Source organism: Octodon degus, unplaced genomic scaffold (genome assembly GCF_000260255.1).
Source record: "Octodon degus isolate 3935 unplaced genomic scaffold, OctDeg1.0 scaffold00207, whole genome shotgun sequence".
Taxonomy (NCBI): domain Eukaryota; kingdom Metazoa; phylum Chordata; class Mammalia; order Rodentia; family Octodontidae; genus Octodon; species Octodon degus.
Genome location: NW_004524783.1, coordinates 3,788,344 through 3,807,293, shown reverse-complemented (window position 1 = coordinate 3,807,293; position 18,950 = coordinate 3,788,344). Strand labels below are relative to the sequence as shown.

The 18,950-nt window shown below is 40.4% G+C and overlaps 1 protein-coding gene across 12 annotated transcripts in view; it reads left to right on the top strand.

Moving 5' to 3' along the window:
* The window catches only part of Trio (trio Rho guanine nucleotide exchange factor), a 374,802-nt gene that overhangs the window by 87,055 nt on the left and 268,797 nt on the right, over positions 1 to 18,950 (top strand). For 5 of the 12 annotated variants that reach the window (XR_002818831.1, XM_023704918.1, XM_023704925.1 and 2 more), the window contains exon 1: positions 15,824 to 15,871. The exons of the other annotated variants lie outside the window; for them this stretch is intronic. Coding sequence is in view for 4 of the 5 variants with exons in the window: in XM_023704918.1 (XP_023560686.1) it covers positions 15,853 to 15,871 (19 nt within the window). In the remaining variant the exon portion in view is untranslated. Of the gene's footprint in view, positions 1 to 15,823; positions 15,872 to 18,950 lie in introns of those variants that run through there. 12 annotated transcript variants of the gene reach the window in all.

Here is an 18,950-nt window from a genome sequence, read left to right as displayed (position 1 = left end):
GGCATGTGGTGCTGGGGGATCGAACCGCGGTCCCTGATGCCTTGCCAATCTTGTTCTAAGTAGGTGCTTTAGACCACTGAGCCATCTCTCCAGCCCTTGATGTTCTCTTGACTTTATTTCATCTGCTTTTTTTTTTGGTCAGGGATGGAACTCAGGGCCTTGTGCTTGCCAGGCAGATGCTTGCATTGCTGAGCTCTCCCTGGCCTCTCATCTAATTTTTTAATGGATAATTTAAACTGAGTGTTGTTACATAGGACTTCATTGATTTGTCTGTGACATCCGTCAGTGTATGTGTATAGACAAGGATATGTTTTGTTTCTTTCTGATCAAAGTGTAGGGAATAACTTAGGTAATGAAATATGTCCTTTCTTAAATCATTTGGTTTTTGCTCATTGGGTTTAAATGAGATACCATTTAAAACAAATTTGATTCAGAGGAAGGAAATTAAATGATTGGAAATTTATTTAGATGAAAATTCACTTTTTATACATTTGGTTTTTATAAGGTTCCTCCTTCTGGCACAAAAGACAAGCTGGAGAGAAGTAAAGAAATTCTTTGGGAGAGCTGCTGAAGAGAAGCAAGGTCCCTTGCGGAGCAGACAGGGAGGGGACTGTTTGTTGGGCTGGACTAGAGGTAGAGTTTATGTGGGTGGTAAGTTACTGATTGGTGAAGGCTTGGTGATGGTGGGGCCGTGAAAAACAAAAGAGGAAGGTCGAGGTTAACCAGATGGGACTCAGTCTAGGAGCTGCTCATTACTGGTGTAGGGACCCTGCCATGTGGACCTGCCGCCATGATGGCCCAGTGGACTGTTGCGTGGGTGCACACCCATCAGTTTTTACCATATGTCATTTAAAAAGAAGCTAGGAAGCGCAGCTTAGTGATAAGAATTAAGAAACAAGATAAATAGTCTAATTTTTTTTTACATTTACTTTCAAGAAAGTGATTTGGAGTTTGGCTTTTAATTTTGGAATCCAAGTTTTCTTAATATATATATTTTTAGTTTACAAATACCGTACCAAATTTAAGTGGAAAGTATGAATCTTGTTTATACTGCGGAATTGTGGCAATTGTTTCTATGGTATTTCATTTATGAACATTCCTCTGTAGTGAGCTTGTGATACACAACTACACATTGTTACTGCTTCTTGGTATATAGTAACAACTCTTGATTGTGATAGGGAAGCAGATTACATTGTATTGCGATTTAACTAGAGATGAAAACTTGACCTTCTCAACCCTGGAGGTTTCATTTGGACTTTGTTTTTTTGAGGTATGTGATCATGAGAACATTTTTCAGTTTCTCTGAACTTTGGTTTTCCATCCATAAATTGAATTTATACTAAATCATTACTCACATGTCTTTAAGCCAAAGATCTGAGGAGGCCATGAAGTTTATAATTTTGTGTGTATAAATCTTGATTTGAAGTTTCACTGATGGCATGAATTAAGTTTTACTCCAGAGTATGTGTAGAAATTGAGAATGACAGGTCTTCTGTCTAAATAGAGTTGAGTTTTGAGATTAGAACCAAGTTTTGTGAGTTGGCTATGTTGAGTTTCTTGAGTCAGGTTTGAGTCCCAATGCTTTTGCCCATGGGTGCTGGATCTTGGGCAGGTGCCTCCTCCATGCTTCACCTTTGTTACCTGTGAATTAATAAAAATAAGGAGGTTTGGTGCCTAGTGTTAGTTATCCTGAGGATTCCTGAGATACTCCGTGTAAGATTGGCCCATAACAAAACTTCACCAAAGGATGTGTCTGGATTGTAACTAGGACTTCCTTCCCATGATTGTAGCAGGCTTGCACAAACAACCCTCCTTCTGCTCATTGCCACAACACCAGCCCTCCAATCTTGTTGAACTCTGGAATTTATCCAGACTTTGCTTTCTCTTAAGAAGTTTGCAAATATGTGCCACCAAAGTTGTATTTGTCCAGAGCCAATCACAGAGTTCATGTTTACTAGCTGTTGTTCATTTTGCCTATGCATTTACTTAATGCTTATTTGAAAAAAGAAGTGGTGTATCAAATAACAACATGATTCTTTTTTTTTTCCCTTTTGAGTCACCTTTTTTGAGCTGTTGGAGTTGGTGTTGAGTCCCCAGCCACTCAGAGAGAGTGCAATCAATGGTCTTGGGAGCATTGACTGTTTCCTAGAAACAACTCTTCATATTACTAACACCAGGGTGTCTTATTCTGTGCATAATGTATGCATCTGCAGAGTGGATTTGAGTCATACCTTGGATGTCGTATTATTATTGCTTGTATAATTCCACTTGGCTTTGGTATGAAAGCAGTCTAGTAAAGACATGTTTGTCTTTTAAAATGATTTGGTGATTTGAGAGAAACTACCACACAAAGTCCTAAACTTGGTAAATACATTTGTTCTTTTTCTCTTTTACCTCTGGCCTGCTTTGTTGAATCCTTACAACTTTGTGGGGTGAGTAGCCATTAAGTGGTATATGGCTAGAAAGGGGCACTGGCATCCAAATCAGAGGCCTGACCCAGGTGTTTCTTACCTGCTCTGCCGCTGCTCCTGGGAACTGTGGCAGCAAGCCGAAGTGTGTGGGGGGTGGGGTAGTGAGGTAGCTCAGCGGTCTAAAGCACCTGTGTAGGCAAGCATAGGCAAGCATAGGCAAGCGTGCAGAGACAGCAGTTTGATCCCTAGCACCATGTGCAGTGCCGGCCCCGCCCCCAGGGTGGGCTGAGCCAGCCACAAAAAAAAAAAAAAAAAAAAAAAAAAAGTATCTTGTGGAATAGGACTGTATAGACCAAGGGGTCTGGACCTGTGAGCAGAGAACCAGCTCGTGAATTGCTTCTGTGTTTTGCCAGGGTATCAGAGTTTTCTGGTGATGTAGAAACACCCAGAGGCAGGAATGAAATTAAACCAAACAAAGCAGAGTCCAGAGTGTCCTGAGAGCCACTGTGGGCCCTCACGTAACTGCCTGGAGAGGTCATGGGAAGGAATTTCCATCTCTACATCTCTGGCCCCCCTTTGTGGTTATGGTTTTTACCATCAGTCATGGAACGTCTAGTCCTTGGGAGTGTGAGTGCTGTTCTGCTTAAATGTCCACATCACTTTCCTTGTTCTTTCCCACCTCCCTTTCCCAGAAGCCCAGGTGTAGAATGTGCGGAAGCCAAGTTGGATCAGGTTCCTGTGCTTTCTCCAGCTAGCCCATGTCAATTGTACTGTATGTGCTCATTCGCAGACACATGTAGTTGTTAGAGTAAGAGAACTGTCTTTCCTCAAAGATGACAAGGGCACACTTGACTAAATTAGTGAAAAATGGCAGTAGTAAGCTGTGAGCAGCTATTTAAATGTAGGCATTATTCTCAAAGTGGGGGCAGCGCTAGTGGACACCTTGAGGGCACTGTCACTGAGCTCCTGGCATGCTTTGCCATGGCACTGGCAGGGCTGCATGAGCAGTCACTCCCAGAGTGATGCAGTCATGACAGTGTGCTATAAAAGGCAGTGGGAAAATGCCTGTCTGTTACATTACCAGCATATTAGATACCATGAAAGTCTACAGTTTGAGGAAATATTTAAAGGACAACATGCATTTGAAATCGAGCATTTAAATGATCATCTTTGGAGAGTAGATTCTAGTTTTTTAATAGGGAAATCAAGTTATATTTAATCAGCTGGCTTTTAATATAATTACAATTTGTGTGTGAAAGGGGAGAGGGCCTCATTTACATTCTTAAAGTAGGTTGGATTTTAAATTGTGACTTCTGAAAACCAGTAAGACCAAGGATACAAGTTGTCATGTCGGCCCACAGTTGTCAGCTTCAAAAAACCATGAAAGGGTACAGAATATATTTTAATAAATGGCATTTGGGCCTTTTAGTTGGTTATACATGCAAAGGTAAATATATTTTTATTCTAATAAGCAGAAGAGTCAACAAAGAAATAAATGGCCCTCACTTAGCGTGCTCAGCATGCAGAGGGCAAGGAAGATCGATTCAGTCCCCCTAGGTTGGAGACATGGCTGTCAGTTGCTGCTGTGTGAACCTGAGCAGGTCCTCGACCTGTCTGTGCTGCAGGTGGTAACTGACTTCCTGTGATCCTTGTTGGGATGATTCAGTGAGTTGTCTGTATGAAGAGCTGATGATGTTGCCTAACCTGAGTAAGTGTCTAGTGATTGTTAAAGTGATTTTCTTAATTTTATTATGAAGCCATAATGGCCCACAGAGAAGGCTGGTATTAATACCATAGAAGAAACACTGTTTCAGGGATCTGGTGTCATTTAATTTGCAAAACTTGCCTGTACTTACCATTCAGGGTTTTGAGACTTAGCTGGACCACAAAGTTGGTATTGAAATAATAAATAAGAGTAAATACAAGGAGGGGCTGGTGAGATGGCTCAGTGGTCTAAAGCACCTACTTAGAACAAGCTTAGCAAAGCACAGGGACCGTGGTTCAATCCCCCAGCACCACGTGCCAGCCAGCCCCACCCCCTGGTGGGCTGAGCTGGCCACACACACACACACACACACAAATAAATAAATAAAATAAAAGAGTAAATACAAGGAAAAAAAGATCGCAAGTCTGAAGGTCAGGGAGGCTATGTCAGGCAGTTGCCTGGTATGATTCTGCTTGGCTGCTGACAGCTGGGGCTGCGGTATTGGTTTCTTCTGCTCCCAGCACTGAGCTGGGCACACCAAGGCCCCACCTAGTCCCACAAGGCTGCTCAGCATAGCCACTATCTACCCCCACCCCAAGCAGAACACTCCAGCTGGTAGAGCACACTAGCTTGTACTCCCTAAATGCCAGTGAATTTTCCGAGATAGTCACAAACCAGCTGTGAAGTGGCCAGGGACCTCAGTGGCCCAGCAGTGTGTAGCATTCTCCAGGTATAGAACGATGGACCAGAGGAGAACGGAAGATACCAGAGCTCATCATGCTGTATCATGTATTGATTTGCACTGTGAAATGTGTTGAAATGTATTAAAGTTGGGGTCAAAGTCAAGAAAATTTGAAGTCCAGTAGTGTAGATGCCGCCTCTCAGTGCCTTCTCTTAGCTGGCCCCACACACTGTAAATCATCTGCTACAGGCCAAACAATGAGGATAAAAGATATTTGGAGTAAAAGACTCTGGAAAGCCGTTAACCTTGGGCATATGTTGGAAATGTAATGTTCTACTCTGCACTTTCTTCCTCAGTGTCTTTGGGGCAGGGCTTTGGAACCTGGATTTGATTTGATTTGCTGTTTTAAGGTAGGGTCTCATTTTGATGCCCGGGATGGTTTGGAACTCCTGGGATGAAGTAATTCTTCTATGTCAGCCTCCTGAGTAGCTGAAACTACAGATGTAAGACTGCTGTTCCCAGCTTGGAACTTGTTTTTTGATTAAGTTTTCTTTTCAATTTTGATGCAGGAATTTGTGGAGACACCTATAAGAGATACTGACCTGACTCCTGCAGGGTCTTTGTATGTTAAATTTTATTTTATTTTATTTATTTTTTAACAAATGTTGGAGGGGTTGTAGGGAAAAAGGAACCCTTCTAGACACTGTTGGTGGGAATGCAGACTAGTACAACCACTATGGAAATCAGTGGAGATTCCTTAAAAAGCTAGATTGGAGGTCCCATTCAAGCCAGCTATTCTCCTCCTAGGTATTTTTCCACAGGAACTGAAAACATCATACCACAGTGATATATGTGCACCATATTTGTAGCAGTGCAGTTTTATCATTCTAAATCTTGGAAACAACCCGGATGCCTATCAGCTGAGTAATGGATAAAGAAAATGTGGTATTTTTACACAGTGGAGTATTATTGAGCTATAAAACAGGATAAATTTGAGACTTTCGTCAGTAAGTAGATGCAACTAGAGACCATACTCTTAAGTGAAATAAATCAGACCCGCATGTGCAAACATCATAATGCCTCCCTAGTGTGAGAACCTGAAAGAGAAAATGGAATCTGAAGAGTAGGTACTCGGAAAAGGGAATGAACTTACTCAAAAGGAAAGAGTTACTGAGTTGAGGAGAGGGACAGGAGGAGGAGTGGGGGAGATTTGTCTGTGTATGTGGGCTGGATGGTTTTGGATTTCTACTGGTCTGTGGAAAGGAGGAGATAACGCTTTATTTGTTTTGTCTCCTGTTTTAATTTTTTCTCTTCTTAATTTCTAATATATTTGTCTTTTTTTCTTCCAATTTTGCATGCATATGTCTGATAATGTGAATAACTGGAAGACATCACTATGCATTACAACAAATACTGTGAAATTCATATTACTTGGTTAAGTGAAATTCTTCATCACTTGTAATTTTTGTTTTAATACTATTTTGTACTCTTTGAAAAATTTTTGAAAATTAAAGCTTACACTGTGGAAAAAATATGTTAAATTAACTCTTCTTTATGTAAGGTTGGCTCCTCACCCCTGTTTTACAAATAAAGACCCTGAAGCCTTAGTTGCTTCGATTTGCTGACTTTATGAGATCAGAAATGTTAGGAAAGCATCTGCATGCAGCCAGGTCGGGATGTCTGCCTTGGCGGGAGCCATGTGGCGTGGGAGTCTAAAGATACACTTTCTTAAAGTCTCCCTAATTAGGAAATGGCAGGGCTAAAAAGCGACAGTTTTAGCATCACAGGTGCAAAGCCTTTTGTCCAGGGGAGCAGTATTGCTGGTGGTGCTCCTCAGACTTCCTCTGAGATCTTTATCCTCTATGAGGGAAAGGATGCCAGGAGACAGGTGAGGTAGCCTGTGCCTTCACTGCATGTAAGCTTTAATCCAGCTCTCTTCCCAGCTTTGGGATTCTAGGCAGTGCCTTTGGTTGGGTCCCAGATGCTTCCTGTGTAACATGAGAAAGTTGTGTTATAGCATCCCTAAGAGTTCTTTTTCATCTCAAATTCTGTGATTTTTGTGTTTGGAAAAGTAGAATTTCCTGACTCTTACCTGCTTGGACAGACTGGTTTAACCATTTAAGTAAACAGTGTAGTTCAGATTCTGTGTGGGATGTACCAAGCCTCAGCATGCCTTTGACTGCTCCTCCCTGGAGCAAGCCCTGCTGTGGTTAGGAGGGTGGTATCAAGTGTGTCATAGTCACTTCCTGGGTCACTTGTTCATCAGGGGACAGCTTAAAAACAGCAGGAAGAACAGCTGGCCTTGGGTGAGTCTACATGGCTTCAAGTTAACCTCATTATGTGTTATGGTTTGTGCCTAGAATGTCCCCCCAGAGCCTCATGCAGTTTTGTGGGGAGGCGCTTCTAGAGTTTGGGATTGGAGTATGGTCCAGTGCTGGGATCATGGATATGAGGGCCACAGCTGCTCTGGGCAGGACAGCCTGCATACAGTAGAAGCGAGTGAAGGAGGCTTGCTCCCACCTCCCTTTTGCTCTTGCTGCTTTTGCTGTCGTCTTCCACCTTCAACTGCTGCCATGCCACCCTCCCTTGGACCCAGCTGATTATGGGCTGAAACCTCTACAAACTGTGAGCTAAATAAGTCTTTCCTTCCCTAACTTTGGGCCTTTGGTATTTTATCTCAGCAATAAGAGAAAAATAACTAAGACATTATATAAAGAAAAGGAGAATGGTTTTCTTTTCAAAGCTCCACAACACTTTGTGTGTGTGTGTGTGTGTGTGTGTGTGTGTGTGTGTGTATGTGTGTGTGTGTCACTTCCAGGTGCCTTAAGAACAGGTCTGATGCAGCTTCTGGAACTGGGAATCGAACTACAGTATTATGTACCTGACTAAATTTGTCCAACCTGCACTTCAAACAACTGAGCTAACCAGCAAAGCCCCCAGCACTTTTTTTTTTTTAATGTGTCAGTTATTTAATTAGGGTTTTAGTAAGAAATTTAGAACACTAATTTATGAGGATAAATTCCTTTTGTCAGAGCAAAAACAGATCACAGGTAGCCCCGGAGCTGGGGAATAGCTTTGAGTTTTGCTAAAATCTGTGAGTTCATTGCTCTGTGATCCATCTTGCACTGCTCTGAAATCTGGTATCCCTCTTTCTCGGTGTCAGAGATCTTGCTCTCCTGGTGTCTGGGCTTCTGCAGCTGCTGCCTCTTGAAGGAAGCATCAGTGAGGTGTTTGGGGATTTTCACTTTGCTGACACCAATTTTTGTAGAGGTGCAATGACAAATTTCTGGTGTGTTCTTCATAGAGGAACACAATTAAGGCTAGGAGGCCCAGTCACAAGTAGCAAGCCACTGGCCAGCTACTTCAGGAAGACCATGCACTTGTCTCTGTGACGCCCGGTGAGGATGGCCAAGATGGTGCTGGAAGCGATGCTAGCACGTAGTTTCCACATATGCTGACCAAAGGGTTTCTTGCCATGCCTCAAGAGCTTTCGGGGGCTCATCTTCAGTAGGGTATGATCTAGGCATTTTTCAAAGCTTAACCACCCAGGTACCTCCATTCTTGTCTCCATTGACTGGTTTTGTGATCGTAGCAAGAACTTTCTCCTTTTTCTTCTCAACCTTTGATTTAGCAGCTGTGTACTTTCTCTTGTACAAAGCCTTTCTGGAATACATAGCAGAACAGGAGTATCTGCCAATTCCTCTACAAGTTTCTTCTCTTTAATGTCTGGCTTCTCAGTTTTTTCACCTGCCATCTTGCAAATGGGAAAGAGCTCCACAGCACTTTCTGATGGTGTATAGGTAGGAAGTCATGGTCAGTGAGGTTTGTAAGAGCAGGAATGATTACCAAGTTTCCTGGAAGTTGGACTAGTATTGTACGGCTCTGTGTTTTATAATCCTCAAGAGATACTTTATTTTTGCTCTGAAAGTTGTCCTCTGATTGGCATGTGTGCTTCCTTGTCTTTTAAGATACGGACCATTTTATGCTCAAACCACCTTCTAATTTCAGTCTTAATCTAAGTTGGATTATAGAAGTTCACATCTTTTTACTATATAAAAATTCAGTGCTTAGTGTTTTCAAACCCTTGACTTGGATCCGCAAGTGATTAGTTTAAGCACCATTTGATCTAAAAATATTAATAGAAATAGATAGTTTTCTTTTTAAAAAATTGTTTTGATTCATTTTTTCCAATCAGATTTTATTGGTACATTTAAATATACATAATGATCACATTCATCATAGAGAATTTGTACCTCTACATGATATAACTTGTTTCCCCCCATTTCCCTCCCTTCCCTTCACTCCTCTCCCTTTCCCATTTACAAAAGCTTTTTCATTTTTACATTCTTTGCTTTTTTTTCTTCTACTTTTCCCCTCCCCCTTCCTTGTTCTCTCCCCTTTTGTGTATTTTTTTTTTTTCCTATTTAACAATATTTGCTATACATTTTGGTCCTTATTTCCACTTAAAATATCTCATACCAAAGAAACAATGTGGTATTTACTCAAGTGTCTCCTTTATTTCCCCAAAGAGTATGGTATCATGATGCATCCATTTACCTGGAAATGTCTTGGGCTTATCCTTTTTTTTGCTAGAGTAGTATGCCATTGTATAAAAAACCCGTATCTTCTCTATCCATTTGCCAGTTGGTGGGCATTTGGGCTTTTTGTAGGATTTAGCTGTTATAAACTGTGCCACCATAAGCATGAATGTGTGTACATCACTGTGATAATGGTGACTTTTCTTGAAAGATACCAAGAAGGGGAAGAGCTGCACCAAATGAGACCTAGTGTTTGAAGAATCTTCACACTTGCTTCCACAGTGGTTGTGCCACTCTGCATTTCTACCAGCAGTGGAGAAGGGTTCCTTTTTCCCCAAAGCTCCACTGGCGTTTGTTATTGTTTGATCTTTTGATAATAGCTGTTCTTTCTGGGGCAAAATGAAATCTCAGCATTGTTTTATTTTGCATCTCTTGAATGACCTATGATGAACATTTTTTCATATGTTTATAATTCTCTGAGAACTATGTATTCATCTCAGATGTGCAGTTTTGGATTAAGTTTTTAAATTTGGAGTCTCTGATTCTTTTGAGTTCTTTATATATTTTAGATAGTAGTCTTTTGAAGAACAGCTGGCAAGATTTTTTTCATCTATATATATTGGGTGGATTGTCTATATTGCGTAGGTTGTCTTTTCACTCTGTTGATGGTTTCTCTTGCACAAAAACTTTTTAACAAGAGGAGATCTAAGTTGTTGATTCTTTGTGATAGTTGGTGTATGATCAGACTTTTATTTATGAAGTCTTTGCCCACAGGAGTGTCTTCAAGAGTTCTATCCTATTTTCTAGCAGATTTAATGTTTCTGTTTTAATATTTAGATCTTTGATCCATTTGGATTTTAGTTTAGTGAGTGGTGAAAGATATGAATCCAATTTTAATCTTTTGCACATGGAAAACCAGTTTTTCTAAGCACAAGTCTGATCTTTATAATTTCCTCCCTTTGGGCTTGGCCTGCTCTCTCTTTTTTTTTTTTTTTAAAGAAGCTTGAGGTTCAGCATTATGTTGCCTTTTTGAGCTCATTCTGTTTTCCTTATATGAGTTTTCACTGCTATAATTTTCTTTTGTAGGATTGCTTTCATTGGGTTCCACAAGTACTTCTGTGTTGTATTGGCAATATTATTTACTTATAGAGACTGTCTACTTTTTAAATTTCATCTATGACCCATTGGTTGTTCAGGAGTGTGTTATTTAATTTACATATGTTTATGAAGTTCTTGTTTTCTCTTTTGCCATTGAGTTCTAGTTTCTTTGCACTATGGCCTAATAATACGCATGGGATAATTTCAGTTGCTTTTCATTTACTTAAGCTTGTTCTATGAGCTAGTTTTGAAGAATGTCCCATGTGTAGCTGAGAATAATGTGTATTCTGGGATGGTAGACTCTGTAGACATATACTAAGTCCATTAGTTCAAGAATTTGGTTCAGTTCTAATATATATATATATTTTTTGTCTAGTTGATTGGTCTACTTGTAACAGTGGGGTATTGAATCATGCTGTTTGAGTTTTCATGCCTGTTAATATTTGATTTATACAGTTTAGTGCACCAGTATCTGTTGCATATATATTTATGATTGTTATCTTTTCATCTTGGATTGTTCCCTTTTCAAGGATGTAGTGACCTTCTTTGTCTTTTTGTAATAGTTTTGGCTTGAAATCCACTTTGTCTGCAAACCAGCTTTTTTCCAGGTTCCCGTTGCATGGAGTATTGTTTTTTATGCTTTGACTGTCAGTCTACAAATTTCGTTTGGCTTAAATGTGTTTCTTTCATGCAGCATATTGTTAGATCTTGTTCCTTGATCCCATTTTGCCAGTCTTTATTCTTTTGATTGGTGGATTGAGACCATTATAATCGATGGCTATCATGTTATTTTCCTCTTGTGAGGTAAATATTTTTCAAGCATAGGTTGCAGCTATATTTTTTTTTTTGGTGTGCTACTAAATCGTATCTTACTTTGAGAATATACATGGTTAATTTTATTTAATCTATTTGTCCAATTCTTTTTTTTATAATACAAGAACACACTTATTTTGATTTTTTTTTTCAGATAGTACATGGAGCCAAAATCCTACATCATCTTCAGATTAACTTATATACATTGTTTATTTTAATCAGAAATTATATTACTTATATTCCTATAACTGTTTGGATGGAGAAAAGCAGCAAGTTCAGAACTATAGATTACTTTAGAAAGTTGTAAGCTATTTTAGGAATTTTAGATTTTTGTAGTTACAAGGAAGAGCTCTTAGTTGAGGAGATTTAGCTAAGTCAGCCTGTGGTCCTTCAGTGAAGACAGAGTGAAGAAAGCATGCTAAAAGTTGCCCTTTCTGTGACAGTAATATAAACATTGTCAGTATATAGAGGTATTTTAGAAGGGAGGATAAACTTGGAAGGGCAGGCAGGTTGTTTGCTTTCATAAATGGGTAATAATGGATAATCCTAAATTGCTAGCAGGCAACATAAAGCAAATATTAATAAATAGAGCTCTGTAGAAAAAACATAGTAAAAGAACTCAGTAACTGAAATGTTTTACTGAAAAAGTGATTGTCCTGGGTCAGGGACAGTGGCTCAGTTAAGTGCTTGCCTGGTAAGTGCAAGGGCCTGAGTTCAATCCCCAGTTCCGCCAAAAAGAAAAAAAAAAAAAAAGTGATTGTCCCTGGCACCACATGCCACACTGGCTCTGACCCCTAGGTGTATGTCTGTAATCCCAGAGCTGGGGAGACTGAAAACAGGAGGATTACTACAAGTCCAGGCTGCATAGTGAGACCCTATACCAAGAACATAAAGTTAAAAAAAAAAAAAGATTGCCTTTTGGTTGTTTTGCAGGGACTGTGACTTCAATAGATTTGTGTATGGATAAAAAAATAAGATATGGAACATACTATATTTTTAAGCAAAAAAAAAAAAAAAAGGTGGGATACCAGAACATTAAATACATAGGTTAAGTACATAGGTAAAGATGTGTTATTCTGTGTTAAATACATAATACATATTTTTAATATCATAAAAGTTAACAGGTTTTTACCTTTGAGTGCTAAAGCTTCTTAAGCCTCCATTTCCTCATTGCTGAGAATGAATGAAACGGGCCACACTAAATTGAACTCCTGAGAGTTTTCATTACTCTGAAAGCCTGATAGAGATGATATACTTCTGGTGACAGAACCCACAAGCTACTCAAAGCATTGTATTTCATGAAGTTTTACTTGAATTTTAGAGGATTATCGGGTCATTGTTAGCTATAACATGCTGATCAAAAATGCTAATTGGTTGTTTTGTGGATCAGGATGAGATCAGAGAAGAGTTGTTGTGTCTCTCTGAGAAAAAAAAATTAAATAGCAGACATAAGTGTGGAGTGCAAAACTATCACAGGGCTAGAGCTGTGACTCAGTGGTAGAGTACATACTTAGCATTTGTGAGATCCGGGGTTGAGTCCTACCACCTACACCCAAGAACAAAAACTAATTTGGGTGCTTTTGTTAATTTTCTGCTGCCTCCTAATAAATTACCACAAAGTTCACTCACTTCTTAGGTTTCTGGAAGCCAAGTGTTTGGACACCATTTGGGTATTACAGCTTGTGTCTAGATATTACCCCCAAACCTCATGCAGTGGTAGGTGGGTCTTTTTCAGAAGTGGCTGGATCTAGAGTGTGTGATGTTAGGATTCTGGGTCTGTGATTACTGAATTAGTCCACTGTTTGATTTAGCATGGTTTTGGTGTGGGTAATGGGTAGGCCCACCCTGGGTATGAGTGCTACCCACACTAAGGGCATGTAGCCTGGATATAATATACAGAAGAGGGCTTCTGTCACCACTCATTACTTGCTGTTCTGCTTCTTCACTACTTTGCTGCCTTCTGCCGGTCACAACCTATTTCACCTTTGCCATGGCACCCTGCTTGAGCCAGCCAGTTATGAATTGAAACCTTTATAAACTGAGCTAAATAAACCCTTCTTTCTTTAACTTTGGGTGTCAGGTATTTTGTCTCAGTATTGATAAAAACTAAGACATGTGGGATTTTGTTTCATTTCTTAATAAGACTAAAATCAGGGTCAACTAGATATCTTTGCCATCTGAAGTTTGGAATCCTCCTTAGGTTCAGTCAGGGTGTTGGCAGAATCTACTGTATGTGGTGCAAGGAATGAGGCCCAGCTTTCCTGCTAGCTACTGGCAGAACTACTCTCAGGTCCTTTCATGTGCATGCTCCAGAGGGTGGTTTAGTCTTTGGAGGTGAGCAGGTCCATCTATCTGACATTTTACCCTCTTTTCAAAGATTTCCCCTGATGAGGTCGGATTCATCCAGGGTGATGTCACTCTGATGAACTCAGGTAACTCCTTAGTAGCCTCATCACAATAGTAATGCCTCATCATGTTCAATGATTCGAACATCCTTAAGACAAGAGGCCTATACAAGGGACAGCGCTGGAAACAGGTGTCATGGACCATGTTGGAATGCTGCCTGCCAGTGTTTGATACTCACTGACTGAACTCAGAAGGAAGTGGAGGGAAAAGAAGGAGGCTGGGAGGGAAGAAGGAAGATGGAGAGAGGGCAAGAGGAAGGAATAAACACAGGTGAGCAGTGGAAGTGAGGAAGGGCAAGTTAGTGGCAAGTTGCTTGATGACTGGGGCTGATGCTCGATGCCTCTACTTCTGTGTCCTTCAGTACAGTGTTTGGCTGGGGAGGGATGGTGTCGGAGTAACAGTTAGTGTCTGTGGGGAGGTATCCATTTAATGCCAGGATGCACACAGAGGGACGGGGAGGGACATTAGGCAGGGGCTGTGCAGCCTGGAGGTCGCTCCTGGAGGGGAGGTTTTCCTGGGACTAGCATGAAAGCTCCAGACTCTCCAGTCACTCAGCTTCATTTGTGACGATGTTATGATGGTGTTAATGTCTCCTGAGGCTGATTGGTATCACCAGATTAGGGGAATTTATTGTGCTTCTGCTGTAAAAATCACAGCCTTGCCAGCCTTGTTAGTTCAGTTGTATTTTAAGAAGCAGACCCTGTGGAGGTCTGAAAGGCTACATTCAGCTTTCTTTCTTTCCTTTTTTTTGCGGTTCTGGGTATTGAACTCAGGACCCTGCACTTGCCAGGCAAGCGCTTATTCTACTGAGCCATCTCCCCAGTCCCTTACATTCAGCTTTCTGTCATAGACAAATCAGCCAAGGGCGACAAGAGGTAGTTTAACTTTTGGTGCCTCAGGTTTAATAAACTAGGTATCTAAATGCTGTTTTTGAAAGTAATGGTAACCCAATGGGAGATTCTAGAGGAATAGTATTCTTTTGAGTAATACTGTTTTATTCCAAGTTACATGCATATAGGCAACTATAGTTCTAAAGTATGGAATTTCAAATACTTGTGTTATTATAGTTTAACCCTGTCTGTGCCTGAAGCTAGATGAAACCTGGCTACTTTCATGGCTAACTTTTTTTTTTTTTAATTTTAAGGAAGAATCTACAGGGTGTTCAGGGTCTCACTACTAGATTGGACTCGTAGTGATGTGCCTGTTTACAGCTCCCAAGAGCTGGGATTACAAGCATGTGTTGGCTAACCTTTTTAACCGTGGTAAACCAGCATGCTGCAGAGCTGATGCTCATGGTGGGGCATGGTAAGTGGCGCTTCTGGAAGTCAGCAGGGAAGCAGTTTCCTTCTTATGCTCTGTTCCTTCCCAGGCCTCCGTGGCCTTGAACGTAACTGGAGGGAGCAAGGCACAGAATTGCAAAGGCTAGCACCTTCAACACAGGAAAAGTATAATAGGAAAATTTAGAGTAAACTTTGATCACTGGAATGTGAAGAGTTGGTACATGGCACAGTTCTTGGGGAAACGTAGAAATAGGAAGATACTGTGTTAAGTCCAATGAGGAGCAGAGATCAGTGTTATAGTGCCCTGTCTTCCCCACAAAATGTTTAGTAGGGCCAGGGAGATAGCTCAGTAGAATAAGCGCTTGCCTGGCAAGTGCAAGAGCCTGAGCTCAATCCTCAGTTCTGAAAAAAAAAAAAAAAAAAAAGTTTAATAAAGACCAAGTTTGTAGCTGTATACTGGAGAAACCGCAGACACTGAGCTGAGGAGTGGCCAAGGTTCAACGGGGGTGGGAGGGCCTGCTGTTACGATACCCAGGGAGGAACACGAACTCACCAGGCCAGGATGGTCTGCGTGGTCCACGAGGCAGACCGAATGCACTTGGTACGAGAGAATCAGGCTAAGAATGGAAAGCTGTACTTTTTTGCCAGGCAAATTTGTTTTGTTCCACATCTCTCAGTACTTGAGGTATTTCGGGCATTTTGGTCATTCCACCCTTCAGAGCCTTCAGGAAGTGCATGGATGCCAGCAGCTCATACTGTGTCACAAATGTTCAAGGCACCAGCTCTGAGGTCACCACTTGGAAGGTTACATTGAGTATTCTTTCTGTCAGTCACAGCATGAGGAGAACGTGGAGGAACAACACATTGTTGGCATTTACAGTAAAGGACAGAGGCATCCTTTTGTGATACGAGAAAGTGAATGCTTGAGAAGATAATAGGTATTCGTCTCCGTGGGTATTCCTTGGGTTGCTTCATTTGTAGTGGTGGAATTAAAGATTTACTAATTGCTGAACTCTGGGTTTATATTTAGTGCAGTCATCTGGAGGGCAAGGAGTACTTACGTAGTATCTGTTGTAGTCTCAGGACTATGTTCCCTGAAACTTCATAAGAAATGGCAAATAAAAGATTGGTGAATTCAGTAGAAAGAAAGCCCTTTTTATGTATGGTGTTCTTGAGTAATAAGCAAGTTGTGTTGTATTGGATCCAATAAAATCTTATTGGAATCTGATATATTCTAAACTGTAAAATTGCTTAATAACTTAGGTATGAAATTTGAGGAAACAACTTTAGCTTTTTCAGTCCCAACTGAGACTTTATGGTATCAGAATAAAACTAATTTTTTTATACAATTAAAAAATCTCTTATGAGAACTAGATTAGTTTTGCTGGTAGCATACTTGTTATATTTGAAATTCATAGTGAATATAGCTCATGATTTAGCAAAGTACTTAGCAAAGTAATCCACAATAGTTTCTGCTTTCTGTCAGTCCAGTAAGCTGAGCCCATGCTGAGTTCCTGAGGGAGGAAGCTGTGCTCCTCAATTTAGGAAAAAAGCAAAGTTTGCTTTCATCATTGCCTGTTATGGTTGGAGGCAAGAGAATTGCGTTTGTGTGTTTTAATGCCATTTTCTGTACTTGGAGCTTTAATTCTGATACATTTTGTTGGATATATTGGGGACAGAAATCCTTTCTTGATGCCTATGAAAATGCGAAAAACCACATCTAGTTGGAGGCTTTATTTTCTGCTAGGTGTTCCTGACATTCCTAACTGCATTGTGAGCTTAAGCTATTTTTGATGTGGACAAAATGATCTGTAGCTACAAACGTGAGCCTGTGACTGACGAAAGTATGTCAGGCGTTTCAGAGTACATACTGGAAATCAGAAGACCAACAGCCTGAGAGCGTTGGAGGGAAGGCATACAGCCTAGCCGCAGCCACACAACTGCTAATGTCCTGGGCTTGGGAACTGTAGAAAATGGGGAAAAAACAAACACCTTTCATTCTTTGCGATCATGAACTTTTAGGCTTAAAGATACAACCTCACAGAGGTTGTATGTGGACTTGGAGAAGTAATTTGCTTGGGTACATATCACATATTAAGTAAGTTCTTTAGAGTGAAATTGGTATCTTTAATTGCTATTTGTAGTTACAGAACTGTTTTAACTTTATTGGAATTTGTGCAGTAGAAAAAATGCTTTCTCTTAAATTTTGAAGATACTGTCTTGTAATTAATAGAATCAAATGATTGTAGCTATTAACAGAAATAAGGTAGAGAATTTTAAATACATGTTCATAAATGAAAGAGACTAGAATTTGGGGAGCAATTAAAGAAGCTCAGACTATCCTATTGATCTTCTACTGTTACTTATGATATAGATTTATATATTTAAAATAAAAATAACATGTAAGAGAACACTAAAACATACCAAGATATGTTTGATATGGAAGAGGAGCTGAGAACAAATATTTTGGGCCTTAACAGTCTTTGTCCAGCTACTTAACCCTACTACATAGGACATAGGGGATGTTATATAGAGAGAATGCCCCAGAGTGCATGTGGCCTGCAGGCCCTAGTTTTCTCTCCTGTGGTATTAGAAGGCCTGGGAAAAGTGGTGTGTGGCCCCTCCTCCCCGCACACTGTGTGTGCGCGCGCTTGCGCTTGTTTGTTGTTCTTTGCTTGAGGCAGTGTCTCTGGGTCCAGGCTGGTCAGGAACTCAATGTACAGTATAGCTGAAATCCGACCCCTATGTCAGAGATTACAATAGTATGACACATGTCTGCTCTTAATCACAATGCTGGTGGAGGCTACAGCTGTTCCAAGTCCTTTAACACTTGTAAGTCAGAATCTTTACCTGAATGAGTTTGTTGTATATATACATTCTCAATAAGTATATGAATGGTTTCTCTTCCTCAAATGACCTTTGATAAGGTGAGAAAATAGGAAAAACAATTCAGTCACTGGTTTCTGTCTATATAAGACTGTCAAAGAAAATGTAAGAAGCCCCCAGGATCAAAAAGAAATCCCCTATAATTATAAAATATGTAACTTCCTTTAACTTTGAACAGTAAACATTTATAATAATTGTATCACTGAAGCATTTTATATATCCTGATTATTTTTATATATAAGCTCAGAGAAATAAGTACAAAGTTGTTAATATGCCTTATACCTTTAGGGCACAGGATGAAGATGGAAGAAGAGGCCCTAGAAATAGATGTGCTTTTGCAGAGCACTGTAAGTCCAGGAACACGGGTTAGCAGCAGACTTTCAACCTTGCCCCAAAAAGAGACTCTCTCTCCCTGGACAGACCTTGAGTCCAAGTAAGAAATGCATCTGTCCTCAGGTTTAAGAAAGCAGTGACTATGACACTGTGCTACTCAACTGTGAAATCCATAACTGTCAACTTGACAACATCTGTTGAAAATAGCCACTCAGTGTGCCCTGCATTGTAACTTCTTTGCAGCCCTCCATTCTACTTGGTTGCACTAATAGTGCTTATTATTTTATGCGTGTGTACTTTTATAGGGAGCCCTTCCCCATCCTCATTGAGGTCTGGGAAGTTTATATTTGTAGACCCATGGAAAAGTTATTGGAATCCTATACAGTTAGTTCCAATCTACGGCACCAAGTGCAACTCAGGGCATAAAGACATGATAATGTAACCAAAATGATGGGGACCTAGAGGGGTCCTGAGTTTGGCTATGATGATACCTAATCAGAACAGAGGCCTTAACCCAGGCCCAACCCCAGATTTTATTAATTCATGAAAAAAGGAGTGGCATGAGGATGAATGACTTTGACAATGGGGGAAAAGTACAGGAGTGCTGTGGCGGTGCAATCACCTCTATAAAATGCAGAGGGAAAGATATGCAGAAAGAATAATCTGCATAACACAATTGAGGTAGTATATGATGTTTTGGGGTCGGTGCCTCAGCTCGGATGTGCAACCTTTTATGCCCTGAGAAGTCTTAGCCTCTTGAGGATCAATTTGAGCTGATAACTTGGAGCACAACTCCTC